General features: G+C 40.6%; 5 protein-coding genes across 15 annotated transcripts in view; 2 read left to right on the top strand and 3 right to left on the bottom strand.

The window, feature by feature from the left end:
* The window catches only part of LOC148402137 (diacylglycerol kinase zeta-like), a 50,822-nt gene extending 45,631 nt beyond the window's left edge, over positions 1-5,191 (bottom strand). Inside the window, exons 1-3 of one of the 2 annotated variants that reach the window (XM_088363012.1) lie at positions 5,095-5,191; positions 4,809-4,976; positions 1,683-1,780 (exon numbers count right to left, since the gene is read on the bottom strand). In XM_088363012.1, the coding sequence (XP_088219138.1) occupies positions 1,683-1,780; positions 4,809-4,976; positions 5,095-5,118 (290 nt within the window). In that variant the 5' untranslated portion in view covers positions 5,119-5,191. Of the gene's footprint in view, positions 1-1,682; positions 1,781-4,808; positions 4,977-5,094 lie in introns of those variants that run through there. The other variant, XM_088362996.1, reaches the window with a different exon arrangement.
* Positions 5,192-9,903: 4,712 nt separating this feature from the next.
* cryaa (crystallin, alpha A) lies at positions 9,904-11,191 on the top strand. The gene is made up of 3 exons (XM_088368709.1): positions 9,904-10,287; positions 10,366-10,488; positions 10,564-11,191. The coding sequence occupies exons 1-3, from the start codon at positions 9,919-9,921 to the stop codon at positions 10,771-10,773; spliced, it is 702 nt and encodes a 233-aa protein (XP_088224835.1). The 5' UTR covers positions 9,904-9,918; the 3' UTR covers positions 10,774-11,191.
* A 58-nt stretch (positions 11,192-11,249) lies between these two features.
* hsf2bp (heat shock transcription factor 2 binding protein) lies at positions 11,250-15,917 on the bottom strand. 9 transcript variants are annotated; one of them, XM_088368704.1, is made up of 11 exons: positions 15,850-15,868; positions 15,234-15,345; positions 15,038-15,141; positions 14,674-14,809; positions 14,151-14,254; positions 13,691-13,840; positions 13,210-13,354; positions 12,997-13,114; positions 12,415-12,518; positions 11,701-11,900; positions 11,250-11,566 (listed from the first exon to the last, which is right to left on the bottom strand). In XM_088368704.1, the coding sequence occupies exons 3-11, from the start codon at positions 15,083-15,085 to the stop codon at positions 11,537-11,539; spliced, it is 1,035 nt and encodes a 344-aa protein (XP_088224830.1). In that variant the 5' UTR covers positions 15,086-15,141; positions 15,234-15,345; positions 15,850-15,868; the 3' UTR covers positions 11,250-11,536. The 9 variants fall into 9 exon arrangements, with proteins under 9 accessions (XP_088224830.1, XP_088224832.1, XP_088224829.1 ...); XM_088368706.1 differs by lacking the exon at positions 15,234-15,345 and having other exon boundaries at positions 15,850-15,917; XM_088368703.1 differs by having other exon boundaries at positions 15,234-15,883.
* On the top strand, positions 15,291-18,722 carry LOC148402134 (uncharacterized). Of its 2 annotated transcripts, none has more exons than XM_088368698.1 (6): positions 15,291-15,678; positions 16,371-16,523; positions 16,968-17,059; positions 17,279-17,505; positions 17,593-17,652; positions 17,866-18,722. In XM_088368698.1, exons 1-6 carry the CDS (start codon positions 15,493-15,495, stop codon positions 18,213-18,215), a joined length of 1,068 nt encoding a protein of 355 aa, XP_088224824.1. In that variant the 5' UTR covers positions 15,291-15,492; the 3' UTR covers positions 18,216-18,722. The 2 variants fall into 2 exon arrangements, with proteins under 2 accessions (XP_088224824.1, XP_088224823.1); XM_088368697.1 differs by having other exon boundaries at positions 15,293-15,678; positions 17,863-18,722.
* A 48-nt stretch (positions 18,723-18,770) lies between these two features.
* Positions 18,771-23,522, bottom strand: ccdc14 (coiled-coil domain containing 14). The gene is made up of 11 exons (XM_088368695.1): positions 23,342-23,522; positions 22,504-22,562; positions 22,337-22,400; positions 21,747-21,819; positions 21,520-21,639; positions 20,768-21,250; positions 20,319-20,451; positions 20,187-20,257; positions 19,795-19,938; positions 19,435-19,537; positions 18,771-19,372 (listed from the first exon to the last, which is right to left on the bottom strand). Exons 1-11 carry the CDS (start codon positions 23,363-23,365, stop codon positions 18,868-18,870), a joined length of 1,779 nt encoding a protein of 592 aa, XP_088224821.1. The 5' UTR covers positions 23,366-23,522; the 3' UTR covers positions 18,771-18,867.
* Between the last annotated feature and the right edge of the window lie 562 nt (positions 23,523-24,084).

Here is a 24,084-nt window from a genome sequence, read left to right as displayed (position 1 = left end):
ATGATCCGGTCGACAACATTATCTGTCATGATGTGCGGCTGAGTTTACTTTAGTTTAGCTTATTTGGGCACATTCCGGACAATGCGTTTACATACAATATTTAGTACACGGTAATAAGAGCCCAAAAGGAGTGGGCTGAATCCGACGCTTATAAATAAATGCCTTCCCTAGACTGGCTGTGAGTGTGAGTGATGGTGACGTGGGGAGAAGCTGCGCAGGTGTCGTGGCTTGTTGGCAAAAGAAACTGCGGCGTGACAGAAGAGTCACCAAACACTGATCAAACACTCGTCAAAGAGAAAGTCTCTGAGGATCGGATCCGTTCAGAGCAACGCAATGAAAAACTAGCAACTAACTCGCATGCTTCTGGGATGTACGTAGGTGGAACCTCGGTAGCCAGAGTGAACCCACGCAATCACGGGGAGCACACGCAAGCTCCCCACGGAATGGTGGGATCTGAACCTAACACCTCCGTGAACTGGGATGCAGAAGTGCTAAATCTGCAGTGCTGCTTGACGTTCATCTTGTCTGTTTCATTTGATGCAGTGCATCCTTCAAAGCGCAGATCTAATTATAGAGAATAAATGCATTAAATCCAGGAAGGCAGAACTTCATGTCTGCTTCTTGTTGATGTTTATTATCTCTAATAAAACAACACATGGCAGACACTTCCTTTCCTGACACACGGCTTGACGCACAAAGAAGAAAATACTGGAGGCAATATAATACGAAAGGTGCTAGTAAAAAATAATGAGCTGAGGTAAATATCACAGGAGGACAAGAAAGAGCGAAACAACATCCGAGATTATTCTCTCAAAGTCCCTGCTGACGTTTCTATTTCGAGATGTCTAATTTTGCAACGGATATATTACGAATAAAACCTCGCCGGCGAGAGATTAAACAGATGTTAAAAAACACCGACGCTTACATAACTCGGTCGTGTCAGTCTTAACAGCAGCCGGCTGGCCAGCCATGACCCCGCCCCCTCGCCGCACCACCTCGCTTTCACACATAGCCTGTGTTACTGATTATTCTAACATGGGGATGAGTGTAAGCACCACGCTCCACCACCAGAGAGGGGGCGAATGGGGGCTGCAATTCACTTTTGAAGACCTCATGGAGGACATGGCCTGCATATTGCATAATATAGATCTATCCATGTCACTGCACTTGACACATATGACCTAGTTCATCACTGGTGTAATACAGTGAACTCCCACTGATTGGTGGTTAGCTAGCCACAAATTCAAGTGTTTTTTTTTTTTTTTTGTCAGTTCCATGGGATTTTTTTTCATTTTTCATCAAATGATGTTTTGCTATCTGTACAAACTGTTTTGATAACGGATTTACAAGATGAATCAATAAGTATCAAAGCGAGTGGAAAAATAAAAGTGATATTGGCCCTGGAGTGTTTTGCGACCTTTTTATTGGGGGCAAATTCCCTCTTCCATTTACTGCAATCATCCTTTGCTTTTCATTATTGTGACTGTTATATAAACACCTTGAGATATATTTAGAATATTGAACGAATGAATATTATCAGCGGAGGTTTATCGTGAGGTAATCCCAGCCCACACAAAAACACAAGCAGGACACAGAGAGGAATAATGTCATCACTTTCAGGTTTGACAGGTTAGTAGATAAGCACATTCCACTTTCTCTTTTGCTTTAAACCACTTCCTTACCTGTAAGACACCTGCTTCTTGAAATTCAACTGCATAAATTCGCTTTCCATCTGAGAGGCTGATCTCCAGGATCCCTCCTCTTCCTCCAGTCCTGGCATCTAAAACAATAAAGAAGATGTTTTGAAATTCCCGAATTCCACAGAGAAGGTCCAAATGCTCTGTTGGCCGCTACACACTGAGCGATGCATTCGACTAAACTCTCGTGCAGTGGGTGGCGTTCAGCTATTGGTTTTAATGAAAGGTCGATGGTCTGTTACTAGTTTTGTGGAGATTCAAATTTTGTATTGCTGGCGCACGGAGTCGCAACAACACAGATGTAACAGCCAATGAAAAATGCACATGACCTTTCATAAAGACACAAAAAGCCCTTCCGGGTGACATCGGGTCACCACCAAGCTGTACAAATACAATAAGTACAGTATACTCTATTGTGTTTTGCAACAAGTATATCAATAAATTCATCTGCACCTGTGGAGGAGATAGTGAAGCATGGCATGCAGTGTCTGTTGCCAAAATGTACACAAGCAAATCAGACTCAGTACCGTCAGTGAAATGGGCGAGGCAGCTTCTAAAAATAGACACACACTCATTTATTCCTCGCTTTGACGTAACCCACTTCTTCCTCAGAATTATGCTGTGTCACGTTCTTTTAATACAATTAATACTAATAAAGTACAATATACAATCTGTGACACCTTTAAACCCAGTTCCCATTGCAGCAAGGCCAGTAGATTTGTAGGGCTCACTTGTCGCAACTTCCTTTTTTTTTTTTTCTCTGATGGACCGTTCCAGTCTGGTGAATCGTGATAGTGCGCTGTGATATCTTGGAAATGGTGTCACGGTCATTTTCTCTCCAGCTGCCTTCCAGTAAGAAGATTCCAGTTGGGATGTGGGTTTCAGATCCATCTACTCATTCATTTTCTGTATCACTTATCCTAGATGCCATAGCCTACCCGAGTTGACTTCAGGTAAAAGGTGGGCATAACCGGTACATATATTAAGGTACAGATACTCGTACCAGTAATTTATGCAACACACACACATTAAATATTAGGAGTCTAATATATTTTTTTTGACACGTATTGATAAAGTGCCTAAGCACTTTGACACAATATCGTTTTTTTAATGATACACTTCAATACGATAAAGGTGATTTCGACATGGTATTTTGATATAACAACAATGGCTTTTCTGGAAATAAACCTATACCGATAAAAAAATAACTCAAAATAAACTATCTTTTTACATTGGATTCAATTTAAAACCAGTTCAGCTTTACTGATTTCAGAATGTACAAAAACAACAACATTAAAATCAGAACAAGCTAGTTCTCAATATTCTAGCATAAACAAAGTGCAACAGAACAATCTAGTTCTCTTTTTATACGCTGATTTAACATTTTTTAACAGGCAGTAATAGGTTATTCTCAAGTAATAATTCTAAAGTAATAGGTCTTTTACTTACTCACTCCCCCAACTTATTGCTACATTTGTCTGCAGAAATGGTCTGAGTTGAAAAAATATGACAACAAAATCAAGCAATAAAATCTGCAGCATAAAATCTTTGTTTTGTGAAACTGCATTACAATTGTACTGTAATTTAAAAATTGAGAATTATTTTGTTCAATCTACTGTTTTATCATTCATTTCATTATGTTGTGTGATTTTTTTAATCTTATTCTATTTTTTTAGAGAAGAGGATGCTTGTGCTTGTTGTTGTTTTAGTAGGCCTAGACAATATTCAACATCCCATTTGATGCTTCATCACTTGAAATCCTCTGTGAAATGCATGTGGGGCCAAATTCCTATTACCCTATAAACGACTGCATGTGTGTGTACATGCGTGGCTTGAATGCATCAATGCAAAAAATCACATACACGCTTCTAACCTGCTTTGCGGCACAATCGGCGGTTACACATTAGATTCAAATGATGGAGGGAATTGTTGTTTTTGGTTGGTCCAAGCCTCATAATTTATAAATCAAGGATTCTGATCCAGGAATACAGTAATCCCTCGTTTATCGTGGAGAATTGATTCCAAGACCACCCGCGATATGTGAAAATCTGCAAAGTAGTGTCACCCTTTTTTGAACATACATACATTGTTTGTGTATCAGTAAGTGTATATTAAATCATATAAGTGCATATGTTATAATTAGAATATTAAATAAATTTCAAACATGTAAATACTATATTAATACATAGTATAAACGACATACAGAAAATAATGTATAAATAATATAAATATAAATATGATACGTGTGTGTGTGTGTGTGCGTGCGTGCGTATGTGTATGTAGCTAAAGTATACATCCTGTAAATATGTTTTTAGAACTATTTTATTATTATAACAACTTTTTTATTACAAAGTACAAGTGTACATACCGTAAATATGTTTTTAGAACTCTTTTATTATTATAATTTTTTTTATAACAAGGTACAACACTGTAAATATGTCTTTAGAACTCTTATTATTAAACCAACTTTTTTTTTATAAAACGGTACAAGTGTACGTACTGCGATTGTGTGGACACCCTGCCTTCTGCTTGCGTGTGGACAACGTTCGTGCCATAATTCCTCAATTTAGAAGGTTTATTTTGAATTTGTGATTTATTTATTTATTTTTAAATCCGCGATAATCAAACCGCGATGTAGTGAGGGATTACTGTATATGTTTTATATTTGAGAGGGCAAGCAAGACATTAAGAAGTGGAGCGGAGGAGAGAGGCATGATTTAATAAAAATATATGAAATATAATATATTTTGGGAGATTTAGTTTGAGGGGGCACCACATTTATTTGAGGGAGCCAGGCCCCCTCTTGCCCCTGCCTAGACCTGGCTCTGTTGTACACTAAAAGCGCTGCAACATGTTTATACTGTATTAATGCCATATTATTGTCAGAAAGAGAGCTCCGAAATCTAATTTTCGGGCGAGACCCTCGTAAGAAAAAGACCCGGAAACTGGATAGATGGATGAAAACAATGACAACATACTCAAAAAGTGCTTGGACAAAAAAAAAATCGGGAGAGGGGGGAAAAACATAAACAGAACAAAAAAAGGGGTGACCACATACGCCCATAAAAGACAGAAAAAACACCTCACACACGCGCGCACGCACAGACTCACACGGCGGCGGCAGCTGCCGGATTCCTCGTCGTCGAACACGTCGTCCTCATCTGCAGACTTGTCTTCCAGCTCGGGCCGCTCCGCCACGGGAGGCACAGCGGACGCGGAGTCCCTCAGTGAGCCCCTCAACATTTCCAAGCCAAGGGTGCCTGCCGCTTGTTCGCTCCTCTGCGGTGACGCAAGACAGTCGCACTTGCCTCTCAATAGCTTCTTGTTCTTTTTTTAGCGTTTTTCTTTTAGTTTGTTTTTACAAGTTGTTGTTTTTGTCTTAAAATTGTTTACTCACATCGTGCACGAGCGACAGTGCCATGGTCAAAGTGTCAAGCCAAGGACACGCGTTCAGTGAAGCGTACGACAATACACTGATGTTTTGCGTGTACTTCTACTCTGTATCTACTGTGACGTCACGCGTAATGTTGCAGGAAATAGTCTCACTTATCTCTCTCTCTCCATTTGCCTCTCTCTCTTTCTCTCCAGGTTACCTACGACATTTCGATTTCAACCCCCCACAATTTCCACTTATGACAAATAAATTGCTTTTTACAAATCAACTACGAGTAAACAACTGTGCTGTACTAGCAAGCCCGAACTCGTAGGCAGGTGTAATGATGCAGTAGTAGCTATATTCAAGGACGTGAAGCTTTTAGGTTTATCTTGTTTTAAATTAGAGCACTATAGGCAACTAACTCATGGTTTTTTTTCACATTGTGCTGCCCTGGTAACATCAATAGCCTCAACTAGTCCTGTTGTACACTTGATGCAGCTTTCCATAAAACAATTTGAGCATTTCTTGGATATTTGATATCCAGCCAGGTCCATCATAATAATGGGGAATGAGACAATTTTGGCATATTATGACAACTACAGTCCAGATTACACACACAAAAAATGGATGGATAATATATATCTACTGTCATTTCATTATACAATGCGCAACCAAGAGCCAGCAAACAATTTAAGCCATGATTTCAGTGCAGTCTTCAAAAACCTCGGAATAATTGTGAATTCTGAGATGAGTTGACACCGGTTAAAATCGCGCTCGTTGTAATTTGATATTTTTCCAGCAGATGGCGACCGCTCATCCAAAACGAGAAAACCCGGACCTTGCCCATTCACGTTATTCATGTCTTCGCCAAAATAGAAAGCAACACGTCATCAATGAAAGTCATATACCTAAAAAGAGTAAAAAAAAAAAAAAAAAAAAAAAGTATTTGTGTGATATAATTAGTGCAGCGTGTTCACATAACTGCCTTGATCGTAATTGGCCCAAAAATATATCATTCGTTTAATGAATGACCCATTTAAGGTTCCAAATTAGAAAAACAGAAAACGGTAAGGATAAAGCAACAATAATCACGACAAGCTGCTTGGACTAGTTTATACTATCTAATAATAGCTAAGATTTTCTTAATTTCTGTCAAAATTTGCAATTAATTAAGTAAATGGTTAACCCAAGGAAGTGGGGCGGCAAGGAGTGCCACAAGATGGGTTAATTTTTTCTTAAAAGTAAGCGAACAAGTCACAATATAAGGCAGTGAGAATCAGGAAACAAGATTCAAACAACAAACATTGAGACAACACTGACTACTGACAGGAGCAAAGAGCACAATAAACAATGAACAGACAACAACAAAGAAGCCAGAGAAAACCAACTGAACAAAAAACACAGCACATGACAATTTCCCCTCTTTAATGTTTAAGATCATCAAACAAACAGACCATCGATGATCCAAGAAAATAAATTTGTTTTCCTTTTTCATGGACATTTTCATTTCTTCAGAAAAAAACAAAATTCACTCCTCAACATCTCCCTTGCTGTGATTGTTTACAATTAGTTCAAAATCCATGCTGCTCGAGTCATCAAGGAAATAATATTCCACCACTGGCTACCTGTTAGGTTAGCACGTCTGCCTCACAGTTCAGAGGCGCAGAGTTCGATTCCGGCATTCAGTCACTCAGCTCCCCTGCTGTAGAACTTGAATAACACCTGATCTGTGCAACACAGACAGTATTTTCCTTTTTAAAGCCAAATTTCAAATATCTTCATTCATACTCCCTCTCGTCTTGTTTTCACATCGATTTTATACTTTACTTTTACTGTTTCATTGTACAGTGTTTCTTCGGAGCCTTTGTAGGAACCTTCAAACAAAAATGCAATATTATTATAAAGGTGCTCTCTCTGATCCTTCCCGGTGCCATGTGGCTCCGCATCAAACTCATAATGACTGAATAAGAGCATGTTCACGCAGCCAGAAGGCCAAAACAGCTCGTTTGAACACACAGACAGTCTTTGTCTGTGCCATTGATTAAAAAGCCAGAGTGCTGACTCTGGTGATCTGGAGCCAGTCTAATCGACGTCTGTGTCCGGTCGGCAGCAGCTCGCCGACCCCGAACTTCGGACAACCTCTAGCAGCCTAGCCTACAACAGATGCGGCTGAGCGGCTCGGTTGCTCTTGGCCCATGACTATATGGAGCAACTAAGCCCCAGTGTTAGCAGGCCAAAGCCCCAGCAGGATTAGCCTAATGCCACTAGTGGTGAAGCAGGCATGGGAAATAACATGCCCACTCCTCTCCTTTTTTTTTTAGATGTCATACATTTTGTCAAAACTGAATGTTAAGATTTGTGGTCTTTTTGTTGAGTTTGCTAAGATGCTTTAGTATGGACTCATTTAATAGCACAGAGATGTTGACAGTTAACCATTTTGAATAGGAATGTGGAATTTGCTAACTGAATTGCTCTTTTCATACTCAGAATTTGAGAAGGCTGAAATTTTAACAAGTGGCCCTTCTTTTTCCGTGGAGTAATGCTAATTTTAATTTCACATCATTAAAATTTTAATTGAAAATACCATTTCAGTTGAATGACATTCACTATGTTATCAATTGCAGAAACACATAAAATGATTTCAGCAGTAAGTTACCAATTGACCTGGTGGTTTAAAAAAATCAAAGCATTGACTCAGTCACTTGAGGCAAATATGTTTGCTGTTGGATTGCATTCAGTGTTGCATTTGATGCTTGGAAATTTTCAATGAATTGGGTTTTCAGACACAAAATGGGAAGTTGTCCATTCATGCCAGTTGAGATAGATTAGGACGCTCCATTGGATAGCTCCTTGAAGCGAGTAAGCATGCATAACTGACTCTGATGTCAAACAAGAGCTCACTTCAGTTTGCTTGGTCTATTGTCATCCTGCGTGCTTTTGTTCGTATCATTTTATACTCGAACTCACAGGAGACAAATGAAAAAGGTTGCCTGCATGGTAAAGTTTTGACTATGGGGACAGTTGACTTTTATATCAATAGGGTTATTTCTATGTCACGGAACTGCAAGAAGAAAAAAATGGTTGAGAATGACAAAGACCACCAGGTCATTGCTGTGCCAACCTTCAGGAGCAGTGACTCACTTTTAATTGCTGTTAAACGCATGATTTTCGTAGTTAACCAGCAAATAGTTGCCAAATATTTTATATCAGTTCCAAATGTACAATAAGATATGCGTATACTTTTTAAGTTTTTAATACACTTGTTCAGCTCAGTATTTTACAACCGTTTTGTCTGCCAAAGACGAGTTCAAACTAGAAAAATGTTAATATGTTATATGAAGTATCTTTGAGTGTCCACAAAACACTGTATAATTCAGATGGATTATATTTATTATTATTATCATCATTATCTATACATGTATTCTCGAATTTCCGCATCTTCACCCTAAGATGCTACGTAGACATAGATTCGACAAAGTGTCTTCCCAACCACACTCTCATTTCCCTTTGAGAAGTTTAGTCATGTACTCAGTGCTGAACTGTAATTAAGCAAATGAAAAAAAGCAACACAAGACTGATTTGTGAGAATATTACATAGCAACCAAACCTGAATGTCCTGTACAGGTCTAGACAACACCCCACACCAATTGTGAAAGTGTTTGCAGAGATCGAAGGTTTTCACACTCTGTGATCGGGTGAATCGAAAATAAAGCTTATAGGAACACTAGTGAGTGATTTTCTATAACTTCAGCAAGCTATTATCTTGTCATTAAAGCACAAGCGCTGCAACTACCGTGTTAAGTAGCAGCATGAGAGCTCTACAATGTTGGTGGTGGCAACGTTCCCAGTGAAGGCATTGCATGTGCTACCAATAAATTGTCCACAAAATGGAATGGAAATGGAATGCGGCCACCGTTGTGTCGACCTGATACCTTGAGATAAGGCTGGTGTCGGGCGGGGCTCTGCCATTCCCTACCCTATATGTTTACGTTGATCGTAAAATTCAAAACAAGAGTGACAGCTTGAAGCCTCTTTTTGAAGAATTGCTCACTATCTGTCAAACTGAATTGTTTTCACTGCCACCACAGAACACTCATATCTTGAATTTTTGCTCTTAAGTCAAAGTGAAAAAAAAAAAGCATCAAAATTCAACTGTTTTTATCCATCTCAGAGGGCGGCCATTTTGCCACTTTCTGTCGACTGAAAATTATATCTGCCAATGTAATGTAAATTACAGTTGCCAGGTCTCAGGTCACAACCAATCACAGCAAAACATGTTTTACTCAATTAGAATTTCAGAAATGTCTAACGAATGGCACTTGAAAAAAATAATCAAAAGTACGGACCAAGGCAACACAGGGCAAAGAAACAAAACAAGCAACCAATTAGATGAAAGGAGTGATGGAAAGGAAAATTTGTTCAACAGGAAATTTGGGATGAGGAACATGTGAGGACCCAACGCAAAATATTAAATGAAGTACTTAAAAAAGTAACCTCATCCTCACTGACCCTTTTCTTCCCCTCTCCAACTATGTCTCTAAATCTCCACTTGGCCCAGGCACCCGTACGGAACAATACGGCGCTGCACATTGCTTCCTGGCTGTATTGTATTGGCCATGCCTTCCACACGGGGAACAGTTTTTATTGGCAGCCCCTGGTGTCTGGCGTGTAGGTGGTACTGAGTCACGCCAGTCCCCGTACCCTGAAACCCACCAATCCCCACCCCCAGACTGCCCATCCTCAACTCAAATTCTGCTGAGTGTGCTAAATGCAACATGACATAATGCCATTCCAGAGGGATCGTGGCTAAAGCCCCTCTTTCTGGTTCTTAGGTATATAAAGAGGATGCGGCCGTTGGGCAGAAAACACCCGAGTCACTCTCATCTCCTCGCTGTTTTCAACATCATTCTTTGGTCGCTCTTTTCACTTCACCTACGGGAGCCTAAGCTGAGCTGCCACATTCAATCACCCGAGTCAAGCCGAGCTGTACCAGACCCGAACCTCTCCGCAGTCATTATGGATATTGCCATCCAGCACCCCTGGTTCAGACGCGCCCTGGGCTCCATTTACCCGGCTCGACTCTTCGACCAGTTCTTTGGCGAGGGCATGTTCGATTACGACCTCTTCCCCTACGCTGCCTCCACTATCAGCCCCTATTACAGACAGTCACTGTTCCGTAACTTTTTGGATTCTTCCAACTCTGGAATGTCAGAGGTAAAAACCAAATTGGAAGTGTACATTTGTTAGGCTTGATTGCATTTACATTTATACTATCTCTAATACATTGCCCAGGTGAGGTCTGACAGGGAAAAGTTCACGGTCTACCTGGACGTCAAGCACTTTTCTCCTGATGAGCTGAGTGTGAAGATCAGTGACGACTACGTGGAGATCCAAGGCAAGCATGGAGAAAGACAGGTGAGTCGCAACCATTTTTTTTGTAGTAGTAGTAGTCTGCAAATTGGCTCGCCCTTAACCCGGAGTGTCTTCCAGGATGACCATGGATACATCTCCCGTGAGTTCCACCGCCGCTACCGCCTCCCATCCAGCGTGGACCAATCCGCCATCACCTGTACCCTCTCTGCTGACGGCCTGCTCACACTGACCGGGCCAAAGGTCAGCGGAGGGAACGAATCCGGCCGTAGCGAGCGCAACATTCCTGTCACTCGTGATGACAAGCCCAACGCCGCCGCCTCTTCCTAAAGGCTCGAGTGGTGGGCGTCGACCAAATGGGATGGCAGCCACAAATCTTCCACTTATTCTTCCTCTTTTCCCCAATAGAGGACACATGGGTCCTTCTTGCTTCAGTCTTTCCTTTCCAGATGATTCTTAGCACACTCTCAGAGCATCACTAAGATAAGAAAAAGGTCCCTATGAGGATGCTGAAATTGAGGTCCTCGTGATTGTTTGGCTCACAGGTAATGTCATACACATTTTGTCACAGATTTCTACAAAGTTCTTAACACCCCGACTGCTTTCAGTCCAGCTCAGACCTTTTGAACCTTCTACTCATGTCTCCAATATATCCTGTCTTTTAGTCTATGCCTTGTTCATTGGATACCTCGATACTGAGAAGTCCATGCGAAAGAAAAAACATAATAAAGCTGCAAAATTAACAGAAGGCTACTCCTGTGTCATCGATTGCCCTCAAGTATTTACGTAGACTCATTGCAATGAAATAAGAAAAGGCAAACTTCCTCTTTAATTTTCTTGCACACAACTCTGACATGACATACATAGATGTTTCAAAAATAACACCATACAACCAAACATGTCAGTTTCAATTTTTAAAGAGTTTTTTTACACATATGTAAATGTGAATATACGTACATATGTGCACGCACATACACACACACAGGCTCATTTAACTGCTGTGGTAAATCCTCTGTACCATGACTCTTCCCCAACAAGAACAAAACAAGGGAACAGCAAACAGGAAAACAGGACAAAAACACTGAAAGGCATGTCACCGTTTGTTCTGTTTACATCCTTGAACCTAGAAAAACACAAATGTTTTGGTTCACATGAATTTACTGTAAGGTTGTCAATAACTATGACCATACCAAACTATGCCAGTCATCTTTACAATTACTCATCACCTGACATAAATTGCACCCAATTCTGTGTTACCTGCATGAGTACCTGGAGGTCCGCCAAGGTTTGCTGAGCCAATAGTCTCAAGCTAGGCTGAACACTAGACGTAAAAGTGTTAACTTGGGCCTGGAGGTCTGAATCAAGCAGAGTGGCACCTAGGTGAGACTCCGCTATATTTTCCAACAGCACTGACTGCAGCAGACGCAGACCGTGAAAGCACACTTCCCAGGATTTGTCTGTTACAGAGACAAATATATGTAAAGCACAAGATGTGGAAGATGAAGGTTTCACATCAATTTTTTATCCCTCCTTTAAATTCCATGAGATTACAAAACATGGGAACATCACTATGTGGCATATCCCCATCCTTTTCTTCAGTTTTCTTCAGCATCGGCTCACGTTCCCAAAACATGGATAATGGATTATTATCATGGCTAAAGGGGAGAATGTGTGTGTACGAACGGTACATACAAAAAATTCATTCCACCCTTTGGCCAAAGTCTGCTGACAGACTCCACTTGAGGATAAGCAGTAGCAAAATGGATGGATGCGATTATACATGAACCATTCGTTCAGTTCACATTGACAACAGCGCTATCTAGTGGCTCTACATGTTACATGAAACACCACATCCAATGATGAAATGAATCAAACATCGGACAAGAGCTTGCGCTGCAAGTTATAAACTTAAATTCCATGGTTTTACTTAGCGCATTTGACATCATTTTGTTATCATATTAAGGGGCATACCTTCAAGCAGAGTCCGAATAAGAGGCAGAAGTGCTGGGTTCTCAATCATGTACTTGAGTCCCTTGACACTGATACTGGCATTATAAAGAGCCATTAGCATCAACCTGAGGCAAAACACCAGCAATAAGCACAAAAACAAGCACAACGCACTCTGTTAAATGCTGAGAATCAAGCAGGCTACCCCTTAAAAACATTTACTTATGTTTGTATTTATATAAATTAACTCAAGGAACTAAACGTGTACACTTATGTAATTGTGACATTGTCATGAACCCGGGTGGCATGTTATAAAATTATAGACATAATTTGAAAATGATTCCACCCTTGTCATCTGTTTCTTAGTGGGAATTGAAGGGTAAAACTGATGCCATTCGCAAATTAGCTCATCTCTCCTTGCAGCCATGTTGTTATTGCAAAAACTCACTCAAAATAATTTTCCGTCAAGAAATCAATTAAACTGATGAATCAGAATATCCCTTCCCTACAGCAAATGTTGATAATGAGCAGGAATTTGATAAGTATCTGTTCAGGATGAGTTGCACCTCTTCCATTACATTACACAATAGTAGTTTGCATACGTACACTTTCAGTTTAGGGAATACATCAGGCTTCATCAGCTCTAACAGTTTCATCAACATGTCCAACAGATCATGTGCTGAGATGGACAAGAAGTCCCGCCCACTGGTTACAGCCGCTATGTCTGATTGGCAGGAAGAAAAGAGCAGATACAGCATGTTAAGTTTCATGAACTGAGTTTTTTCCCCTTCAAAACACTTGTGTATGACTGCTTCTTACTGGTAATGGTTCCAGTTAGCGCCAAAATAAACTGATACTCTTGGGTGTTACAGTCCTCGGATTGACTCGTCACATTCTCATCCAGAGTCTTCATGAAGCTCCCCAGAGTCTGAGTGGCCACCACTAGAAAAGCTGGCAGGCTTCCCTACTCCACAAGAATCAACCACGCATCGGTTACACAAAAGGTATATAGTTCAGTGAGCTCCCACAAACTTGCAGATTTTTTCTAACCCAATTTCAAGCCTGAGCAAACAACTCAATTTAGCATTTTTCTTTGATTGAAGCCAAAGTTTGCAGTCTTAAGAAAGACACACACACACACACACATGCATGTTTTGTTGCACTGATAATTTTCTTGGATGGGCTAATGAACTCGATTAGCAACAAAAATTAAACAAAAGTTAAAAACCTGTCCCTATTCTCCGTGAATAGAGGGGGTTCAACGCATAACATCATAGTAACAAACAAAGACAAGTCTCACATCAGCTAGCCACTGTTTAACTGTGTCTTCAGTTGCAGAGCAGTTCCACAACAGGCTGCAGACTACAGAACCAAGACTGAAGCAGTAGTCAGCCTGCTGCTGCAACTCGGTTCCACTCTGCCAGAGCTTCTCACGTAACATCAATTTTTCCTGAACGTATAATAGACACACGCAGAGAAAATCACACTGTTATCAAACAGATTATAGAAGCAGTTGACCTATATGTAATGGCACTTACTGTACTTCCAGCTTTAAAATGATTACATGATTCAAAATACTGAAAGGGTCAACTGTAGCGTTAAAATTTGTGTGTATTATAAAAGAAAAAAAAAATCAAATTTAGGCTGTTGAATATATGAATTAGGTTCTAGGAATCAAATACATATAAAATATTTTTTTAACAATAAATTGTTTTCGTTATTAAAACTGTTTAAAAATTGCCTACTCCTTTAGGTCTCACCTCTCTTTCTCTGTGACATTCAATTTGTAGCGCCTCCAATCTGGACTGAAGATGAAGACACTCTTGCTGTAAAAGCTCCCGTTCCTGTGCTTGTTGCTCTTTCGCTAGTCACCGACACACACATATTCCAAAATAGTAAGTATAATTGACACAATAAATGAAGAAGCAAGGAAACGGTAGGATTATCAAGATAGAAATACTCATATTAAACATAGCACAGCCACATCTGTTTCCCAACCTTTATTGAGCCAAGTCACTCATTTTAAATGAGAGGAATCTCTTGGCCCACCACCAAATAAAAATGTGGCAAAATGTATTGACATTGAAATAATTCAACCCTGTTTTGCACCACTTCTCGGGTTCAGGGTCATATGGATGGAAGGAGCCTATCAGCATGGGCAAAACCTATCAATCACAAAGCTTGCCTCTTGTCAATTATTTTTAAATCTCATCCTTGTGGGGATGCACTGTACACTGATGGATAATTCTAAAAGGTAGATGGTTTACAATCATCATGGCTTACCTGCTTTTGTTACTCTAGTTTTGTATAGCATGTCAATCAAATCACTGTTCACTACTCTGGGCAGGAACTCCCTTAACTGCATGACCTGTGTGCGTAACCTTTCCAGGTCTCTTTTCCGCACTCGAACAAAACCATCCTGAGGTGAAAAGAATAAACAAAAGGGGGGGTCACAAAAAAGTACAGACACAGTCAAACACAGAAAGCTCACTGGAAAATACTTTTGGTATACTTACAGGACTAGGATTAGGAATTTGCGAATTTACCATGCATATAATTACCAACTTTTTCCTCATCCAAACTATTCTCATTTATATTTTGACAAAGTTGACTGATACAATTATATTTAGTCTGATTCATGACAAACCTTAGCGCCATCAGGCAAGAGAGGCGGTGGCACACCAAATGATGACATGCTATGCTAGTTTTACTTTCAACGTTATTCTTCCGTTAATCCAAATATAACGATTCCTGCAATGGAAAGGCGGCACATGAGAAAATTATTTTTATTGTTTGAAAACTGATTAACTCCCTCCAAAAAAAAAAAAAAAAAAGCATCGTACCTTACCACAAAGAATAAATACAGATTTGTATCCCATACACCTGATAAATTGACGTCGTCCTATTTTCGTTTCCGGGTCTTCCTTCCAACCGACTCTCGTTAACTAAACCAGTCTGTAACATATTCCAGTTCGGGTTTTGCTAATTTCCAATAGAATCGAAAGCTTATCTCGACTTCCTTTGTGTTTGAATTAATTTGAAACGTGTTTAGACAGCTCCGTGAGACCAGAAAAAACCTCGGAGAGCTTTCAGACTTTACTCATGTCTATAGAACGAGACTTTTCGAGCGCCGATGAGGCGCTCACGGGCATGTTCCCCATCCACCGCGCTTGTCGTGATGGAGATGTTGGAGCTTTGCTGTCACTGAACCAGCATCACAGTCATCTAACAACCGAGGACTCCTGCTACGGTTGGACCCCCATTCACTGGGCTGCTCACTGTGGACAGGTGCGGATTACCTTCAGAGTCCGTAGAAGGAGGACATTCGTGTGTTTTGTCGGCTTTTTCATGCATGCCATGATAGTAAAAAAGTATTAGGTTCAAATTTACTCTCGACTTTATGTGCCTCGTCTATTACTAAGTGTTTGTAGTTTGAGAGTGAACAGGTCGAATACGTACTAAGTTAAGCGGTTTTCTTACGTGAGCGTCGAACGCGACTAGTGAGCAAGTTTGTATGTGCAATAAAGTTGTAAGACGGAAAATTTGAAGAAAAAAAATGCTTAGAGCTCTTTGATTGGTTGCAGTGGAACCCCACGGAGCCAATAGTAGCTAAGGCGCCAAGCTGTACAGGAAGTGTGTCTGTTTATGTTGATGTAGTAACAGGACAATGGCATCCTATATTGCTTGACTTGTGATTTTAAAACTGTGCAAAAATTAATATGCACTAAAAATAAATTTGTAGTGCATATGTAATAATATGATTACCTGGTTATGGTGACTACACAATCATAATGGTCCTCTGAGCTTTAACTACAATATGGCCCATAAAAAAATGAGTTTGACAATTATGGTTTTGAGTTTAACAACAAATATGCAAGACTATAAGAAACAGATTTGACATAATTATAAGGAAATCCCCTTTATTGCTAACAAAAAAAAATCTCTGCATCTAATTTGAATGATTTCCTGGTTTCATATAGTTGGAGTGTGTCATGCGCCTGGTACAGATGGGTTGCAACGTGAACATGGTGTCCACTCGCTTCAACCATACCCCAATACACACCGCTGCACTTGGGGGGCATACTCGCTGTGTTTTGTGGCTGTTGCAGGCTGGTGCAGATGTCAACCGGCAGGTGAGTGGTGATCTTATTGTAAATGGAAACAGAAATAGTACTCATTATTGTGGGAAGTCATTTGAAAGCAACTTGAAGGGGGAGTCAAACAAAAATAAAATGAAAATTAATATTACCTGAGCCCTCAGGGCTGCGATGTCATTTTCAGTCAACAGGAAGTTGCAGAACTAGGTAAAATGGCAGCCCTCTTGGTTAGTAAACGGGTATATTTTTCTGCTTGATTCATATTCCACAGATGCAATATTAATCAGAATATTGAGTTTAGACTAGTGGGGGCGCATAGAACATATTGTAAAGATTTTTGACTTGACTCCCCCTTTAAAGTGGAGCTATGAACAGAAAATTCACATGTTCATTATGAAGTGCATTAAGTATTGTTTTTTCTTTTTTCACGTGCAATTTATGCAGGGGATTAATATTTCTATCTTGCATCTGTGTTTTCAGGATTTGATAGGTGAGGCTCCCATCCATAAAGCTGCCAGAGCAGCCTCCATGGAGTGTATCCAAGTTCTGCTGATAGCAGGTGCCAAACTACAGTAAGTATAACTCTAAGCAGAACTCAAGACTAACGCAGCTTGAGTCTGCATAGACAATGGAGGTTGAACTCGCTCTATGACGCTAAAGGTTGCTCATAATTGAAACCTAATGTAAATGAAACTAGACTGTAGAGTTTTCTTTTTTTTACACACTCAATACTGTACAGATGACCGTATGGAATTTTTCTTTGCAGTCACTTGCCTTTTCTCACTGTGCAGCTTAAGGAACACCAGTGGCCAAACCGCAGCTGACCTTGCACGCACTCACGGCTCTGATGACTGCCTCCGCCTCATAGCCAACTTGCAGGAGCACCTGTTGCAGCTCGGTGAGCTCCATGGCAATGGGGAGAAGAATGGGAACGGCCCTGTCCGTGATCCCGGTCTGCTGTGTAGGAAAAGACTGCAGTCTGCTTTTGAGAATGGTCAAATGAAGAAGGCAAGGAGAGGTAACATTGACTCCCTTTGCGATCAAGAGCAGCATCGGTGGACTTGAATTTGTCCCGTAAACTCGGATGGTGTCTGTTGCATTGCAGAAGTGTTACCACAGATGCAGCATTCTGAGCTTGAGGAGAGCATGGAATCCAACTGTGGAGGTGAGTTGACCACAAATGCAGGTTGTAGTGACAATGCAGCTAGGATTGCACACAGGAAAATTAGTCACTTTCACATAGGCAAAAGAAAATATGTCCTTGAGCATAATTTGTCGACGCGTTGTTCCATTTGACTTCAAATATCTGTTGTTCAAAGTAGTGACGTTTTGTACTTCATGTGAATTGGTTGACACTTTTTTCCCCCCTCTCCAGCAGACAGTGTCCATCCACCCTCTCCTGTTGACGACGAACCGATGAAAAGCGTTCCCGACCGTGATGAAGCTTCCACACGGCTGTCTTGGCAGCAGGGAAGTTCGCCATCCGATCAGCGCAACTCACCTGATATGTGCGGCTCACTGCATCTGACTGGAAGTCCCAACAGCTGCGTGCCCCATCGACCAGAATCAGAGAGTCTACTAAAAGCTGATTGGGGCGAATTCCTACTTTATGGACATTATCATGGCTTTGGGGACACAGCGGAGGAGTTGTCTGACAGAGACCACTATAAACAGAAGTCTTTTCAAAATATGGAAGGTGTCATGCATCTGTCCCACGACAGATTCTAAATCAAAGGCATTTTTATATTTTCTCACAGGCTGTCTCGGTTCCCCAAATTATCGCATGAAATTTGTTCATGATGATCTCACTTTTTTGGGACACATTTTGGGAAGTCCTCTTGGTGCTTCATCTGACTCTGGGTTGTATATAACAGTTTCCAAACCTTTATTGAGCCAGAGTATTAATCATTTACAAATCTAGTTAGTATTTACATCAGAGAGAGAAGAAATACAGGGTTATCTTTGTAATCTGCGGCATCCTGATGTTACTTTAAGTCCATAACCCAGCAACTGTTTTTGCTGCAAGCAGCAGGGATGCCTGTATTTCTGTTTTTCATCCCCTCGCTTGATGTTGGGGCAAGATATTGGGTTGTCTGACTTTGACCGGGATCCGCTGTGCATTCTTTAGTTACCTTTGAATTGTGATGTACTGTATACCTTTTTGTAACTTGCTTCTCAATATTCACACCATTTCTGACAATCAAAAATACATTTAGTAAACTTTTCAAAAAAATACATGTGTATCAAGTGTTCAATGATTGTAAAACCAGATTCTTATAGACACAGAGTCAAACACATTTTTATTAGTAATCTTATGTGTCGTTAAAACGGATAAAAACAAATTCAAACCAGGCTTGTAAACCACGCCATTGAGGTACAATCATCCCGATAAATCCCGTTTGATTGTTTTCTGCAGACTGGCTATGCTGGCATCCAAAGCTGCCAATCCATCTCGAAACGCCGCCTCATCTCTAGTGTCAAAGGTCGACACTGACCTCATACTGCAGTCAGGTGTCAGAGTTCCCACTTTGCCCTCAGAAAGGAACGAATCAAACGTTTTCTGACGCTCTTTTTCCGTCTGCTGCTCTGATAATTGTACTCCCGCTAAACCTTCACTGTGTGTCTGGTCACAATGATTTGGACGAGATGGTGGTGTTTCTCGCTGGGGCATTTTCACTTCATCTGGCGTTTTCTCTTCCCTTTCTGCAGCCATGTGTACATTATCACTGACGTACGAGACCTCCGGTTGGCCCAGAGTCATCAGGTATTTAGTGATGCGTTCAGTGGCGCCGTTTGGGTCATCATATTGCTCCTTGAGTGCTGCATCAGACATTGCAAGGTCAACAACTGTGCCAAACTCCGATTTGTTCCCACTCCTGATAGTCCTGAAACAAAGAGGGAGGCAAATTAAGCTTTGATAGCAACTTGGGTATATACCAAGACCTACTGCTTGAGGTTTTCTATTCGTTCCAATCTTTGCTGGGCAAGTATGGCTAGTTCGTTCTTTTCCTGCTGACTCTGGACAAGTTTGGTTTTCAAGGTCTCCAACTCTGCACATAGTACAAACACACACAACCGCATGCTGTCAATGTTCTGTTGTTGCCTACGCAAACATGGGTTGTTAATTTGGAATGAGAACAGCAATTGCATTGTAAATGGGTTATGAACGTTATCTGGAGTCCCAAAACTGTCCCATAGTTGTTGATAAATAATCACATCTGCCTTAACGCTGTAAAAAGTTGCTCATCTAATAGTGTTGCTGTACAATTCTAAAAGAAGCAGGTCAGCAAATAGGTCAAGACCCTACCTGATTTCATCAGCGCATTCTCTGCCTCACTGTCGCGCAGCTGTTTCTTCGTGTCCAGAAGACATTTCCGCACTTCAGCGAGAACAACTTGAAGCTCCTGCAGTCGGTGTTGAGTGGCGGCAAGATCCTCCGGCACACTAACCACTAAAGACAAAATGTTTAACTAATCTAAAAGAAACATGCATAGTTTCATGACTTAAAACCATTCTCAGGAGTCATCAAAATAGGTCAAGGATAGAGTAGGGCTAAGGTTCCAGATCCCAACCACGATAGGTGGACAACTGCAGTACAGTATTGCAAAAGGACTCTAGTAGAGATTTATTTCAATTGGTCATGATATAAATTAAAAAGGGCAGACAGACGCAATACGGACACAAACGCAAAACGTTTACCTTGACAAAGGCTTTCAATATTTAGTTGTCTCGTTCTCTCCTTTAATTCTTTGTTCAGAAACTCCACTCGTCTGGAATAACGACATGAACGTAAACATAGTGGCCGGAACCACTTCTAACATTGTGCCCTACTTGTGAAGTTGAGCGTTCAGGTTGTGCAGGGCCTGGAGGTCTGCAGATTTCTCAGGGTCCGAACCTTTGGAGTTCCACTGCGGTGAGGACACTGTCAACTCCAGATGACTCAGCAGCTTCTCTGCAATACTGCCTGCACAACCAAAGTGCCAGTGAATGGGGACAGAAACATGCGTGATGTGATAAAATAGAAGAAATGATATGATTGGGTTGAGACAAAAGAAAATAGCTAGACAGAAATGCATCACTGAATATTGCAGAAACTCCCAGGCACTATGCAAATACTGTATTCTAATGTCCACTAGTGGATTAAAAAAAAAAATAATAAAGAAAAACTTTTCAATTTTTTGCAAAATATTTATCAGACAACCATGCTCCAGCTAGCCCCTTACTAGTTTGAAAGTCTTCCTTCAGTCCTTTTCTTAGAAGTCAAGACAAGAACAACATACCTTTTCCAGCTATCAATGTCTTGAGCTCTCCCAGAAGATACTGAACAGTCCTTAGTTTTCCTGGACCAATGTCCTCCTCCTCACTACGTGCATGGGTGTCATAAGGCTGACCAGCATCTAACCTTTTGTCAGAGTGGTGTACACTCCGGTGTGTCTCACTTTGGATGTCTGTGTCCTTCACAGGCACAGAATCAACATCCTTGCCATTAAAGGAGGCCCTGTGGTCGCCGGCAACTGGCTGGTGGGCCGTCTGAGTGTGAGGTCGTAGGCTTGAAGGGGGGGTGGAGTGCGGCACAGACTCAGACTGGGTCACAGACAGGAGGACGGAGGTCAAGGGCTGGCTAGGGGCAGACCGTCGAGGTGGATGAGACTCCTTCGGTGATGGAAGCAAGTGAGACTGTCGGGCGGGAGGGTGCGCCTTCTTCGCTCCCACTTGTGTAGCTGGAGGATATTTTGCTTTTGGGACCTGTTTATAACGGTGTTCTGAAGGTGGAATAAAGCAAATGTGTGAAAAATTACTTTCTCTTCACTCAAACTATGAATGAGAATCTATCAAAGGTTGATGCTGCAAAACCAGCGCCAGTTAGTTTTTGAGTTGAAAAAATACAATGGAAAATTAAAAAGCAATGTTCTACAATGTTGTCTAACTCCCCTCTTACAGTTTAAGTTTTTTTTTTCATTTTACTCATTACATGTCTATATACGTAAAACACCTCTAACAAAACAAAATATGAGTAACCAAAACTGAGCACCTTTTTGGGAACCACCTGTCGTTGGAGGAAATTTCTTGCCACTCTTTTTACCCAGTCCTGTGGATGGTTTTGGTTTGGCAGCACCACCGTTTACTGCTTTGCTGGGTTTTGTCGAGGGCTCTGGGCACAAGCACAAAACAAAACAGACACGGTTACACCGTAGCACACATCATTTCTACAGTACAAGCTCTTCATTTGTGAATTTGAAGACAGGAAATCCCTCTGACCTTCCTTGTCCACCTGGAGCATGCCAGAAAGCAAAACAGCACAGCGATCCAGCCCTGAGTGCAGACTGGCAATCTGAACAAAGGTGTGGGATGTTTTCAAAAGAATTAATAATAATTGATGTACAGTACTCTAGTTTGTTAGAAAGTGGTATGCTGGGTGGATAATTATCAATGGGTCTTTTAAAGAGCTTATTAACTATTCTACTATGAATAAAAAAATAAAAAAAATTCTACCAAAATCAATCCCTCTCTCCTAAAGGTCTGAAACTCTCGGCAATCACCACCAATCCCTCAAAAACCTGTGAAAAAGTGGTGTGAAGTAACAATATAGAAATACTTTTATGTACTGTTCACAGTTATCTGTCCATAAATTGAGTAGTAGTTATATTTCTGCCCTATCTTATAACTAATATAATATAAAACTTGTTCTGCCAGTGGACTCACAAACTGTGCTGCTCTCATATCTAAAATTGAGCATCAGTGGAGTACCAATAAAAGTGTCTTTAACCATCAAGAACATTGCTTAAAAAAAAAAAAAAAAAAAAAACGACCAAAAATCCAACCTTGTTTTACTCTTTTTTTTTTTTTACCTGGTCATGAGGTTCTGTGGAATACAAAGAGTATGTTGGTCCCTCTGGTCCTGGAAATGTGGCTCTGTTCATAAAATAGAAAAAATTACAGTGCATTTCTGAATTAGGAGCATGCTGTCTGTGGAAGAACAGTGTAAAACGTGCAATAACAAAATGAATGAACTTGCCGTTTTCTGGCCTGCTGTACCTTGGCTCCGCCACCTGTTACCCTTCCAGAAGTTGCTACCTGTCAAACACAAGCCTGGTAGTTCAATTCATTCACTGATCTTCATTGCACATACGCTGCAAACGTGCATCTAACCCAGCTAGGTGAGACGTATCCCACTTCTCATCAGACCAGACTGACATTTTAATCACTGCACTGACTGTAGATTTGTTTGGACCAATGTATTAATGATAGAAAAAAAGCACATACAATTATAGAGACACTTTTCAAGGATTTTCTTGAAACACTTTGCAAGTTCTTAGAACAGGAGTGGACTGGAGTTGACCATTTCTGACTTGCATCCTTAACATCATACTGCCTAAAATGGTGCTTCTGTGCATTACATGTTTTTTTTTTAGTTCAATTGATAGTATTTAGTGGGGCCAGACGTTAAAACGAACAAGAAATATTATTAATATTATCATTAATATAATTGCTGTATATTGAATGGGTTGAATGAGAATCATTCACTTTGTATACTTGGTAGTTTACCACTCTTTGATGTTCAGATCCTTCGGACAGATCTGCCACATCCAAGATGGCAGACACGATGACGTATCGCAGGCTTCAGCCAAACCACCCAACCGTCTCGATGCGTATCTTCCTTATATTACTTGTTAAAAAGTCCGTAGTTAAATGAATTGGAAGGAACATCGTCACCAATAGCAATGGTAGTGAGCGTTTGCTCCAAGAATAGATTTAACCAAATCTAAAGTAAAAAAGACGTGAGACCCACCACAGGATAGAGAAGTAAGGAAAAAGTGCAGCGAAAGTAACCGAATTTGTAAACGTAGTCAGACCTTTCGTTTCACACTTCCTTTCATTGCTGAGAAACTTCATCAATATGAAGCCAACAACTTATGCTGCTCCTTTAATGTGGTTACTCTGCAATCATGGCACTATAACGTAGAGTTCTTATTCGAATTTTTTTCTTCTTGTTTTGACTGGTGGCAAATTGCAACCAACCAAAGCGCACTACCGCCCCCTATCGCGATAACTATAGTGTGGCGAACCTCAGTACCAGGCCTCATCCAGCAGGCCTACACTTCGGGGTGGGGTGATATTTATGTTTGTCCTTTGTGATATCATCTTCTCTTTATATCTTTCATTAATTGTCTCGAGCTAGTCGGAGCCACAGTTGTTGGCAGACAGTCATGGAATGAAGACGCGTTTCTCCCTTCTGCCACAATAGTACCCTTCCCGGGTTACAAAAAATACAAAATAAATAGATGACATCTACATTTCAAAAGTCAAAGTCTGCTTTATTGTCAATTTCTTCACATGCCGAGACATACAAAGAGATCGAAATTACGTTTCCCAATATCCCACGGTGACAAGACATAGCACACAATATACATACAAATAAACAACACAAAAAGTAAAAACAAGAAGGCACAAACAATGAATAAATATGAGCGATGAATAAATAATAAATAAACAAATAAAATAATAAATAATTCATTCTACACTAGGTGCGCTCGATTTGATCACCCAACTCTGCAGAGATAATAATGTGTATTTGTGTGCACCTTCTATACTTTAT

Source organism: Syngnathus floridae, chromosome 2 (assembly GCF_059516105.1).
Source record: "Syngnathus floridae isolate MCC-2025c chromosome 2, RoL_Sflo_1.0, whole genome shotgun sequence".
NCBI lineage: Eukaryota > Metazoa > Chordata > Actinopteri > Syngnathiformes > Syngnathidae > Syngnathus > Syngnathus floridae.
The sequence above is the reverse complement of the archived record's forward strand: the minus strand, read 5'-3'. Positions and strand labels throughout refer to the sequence as shown.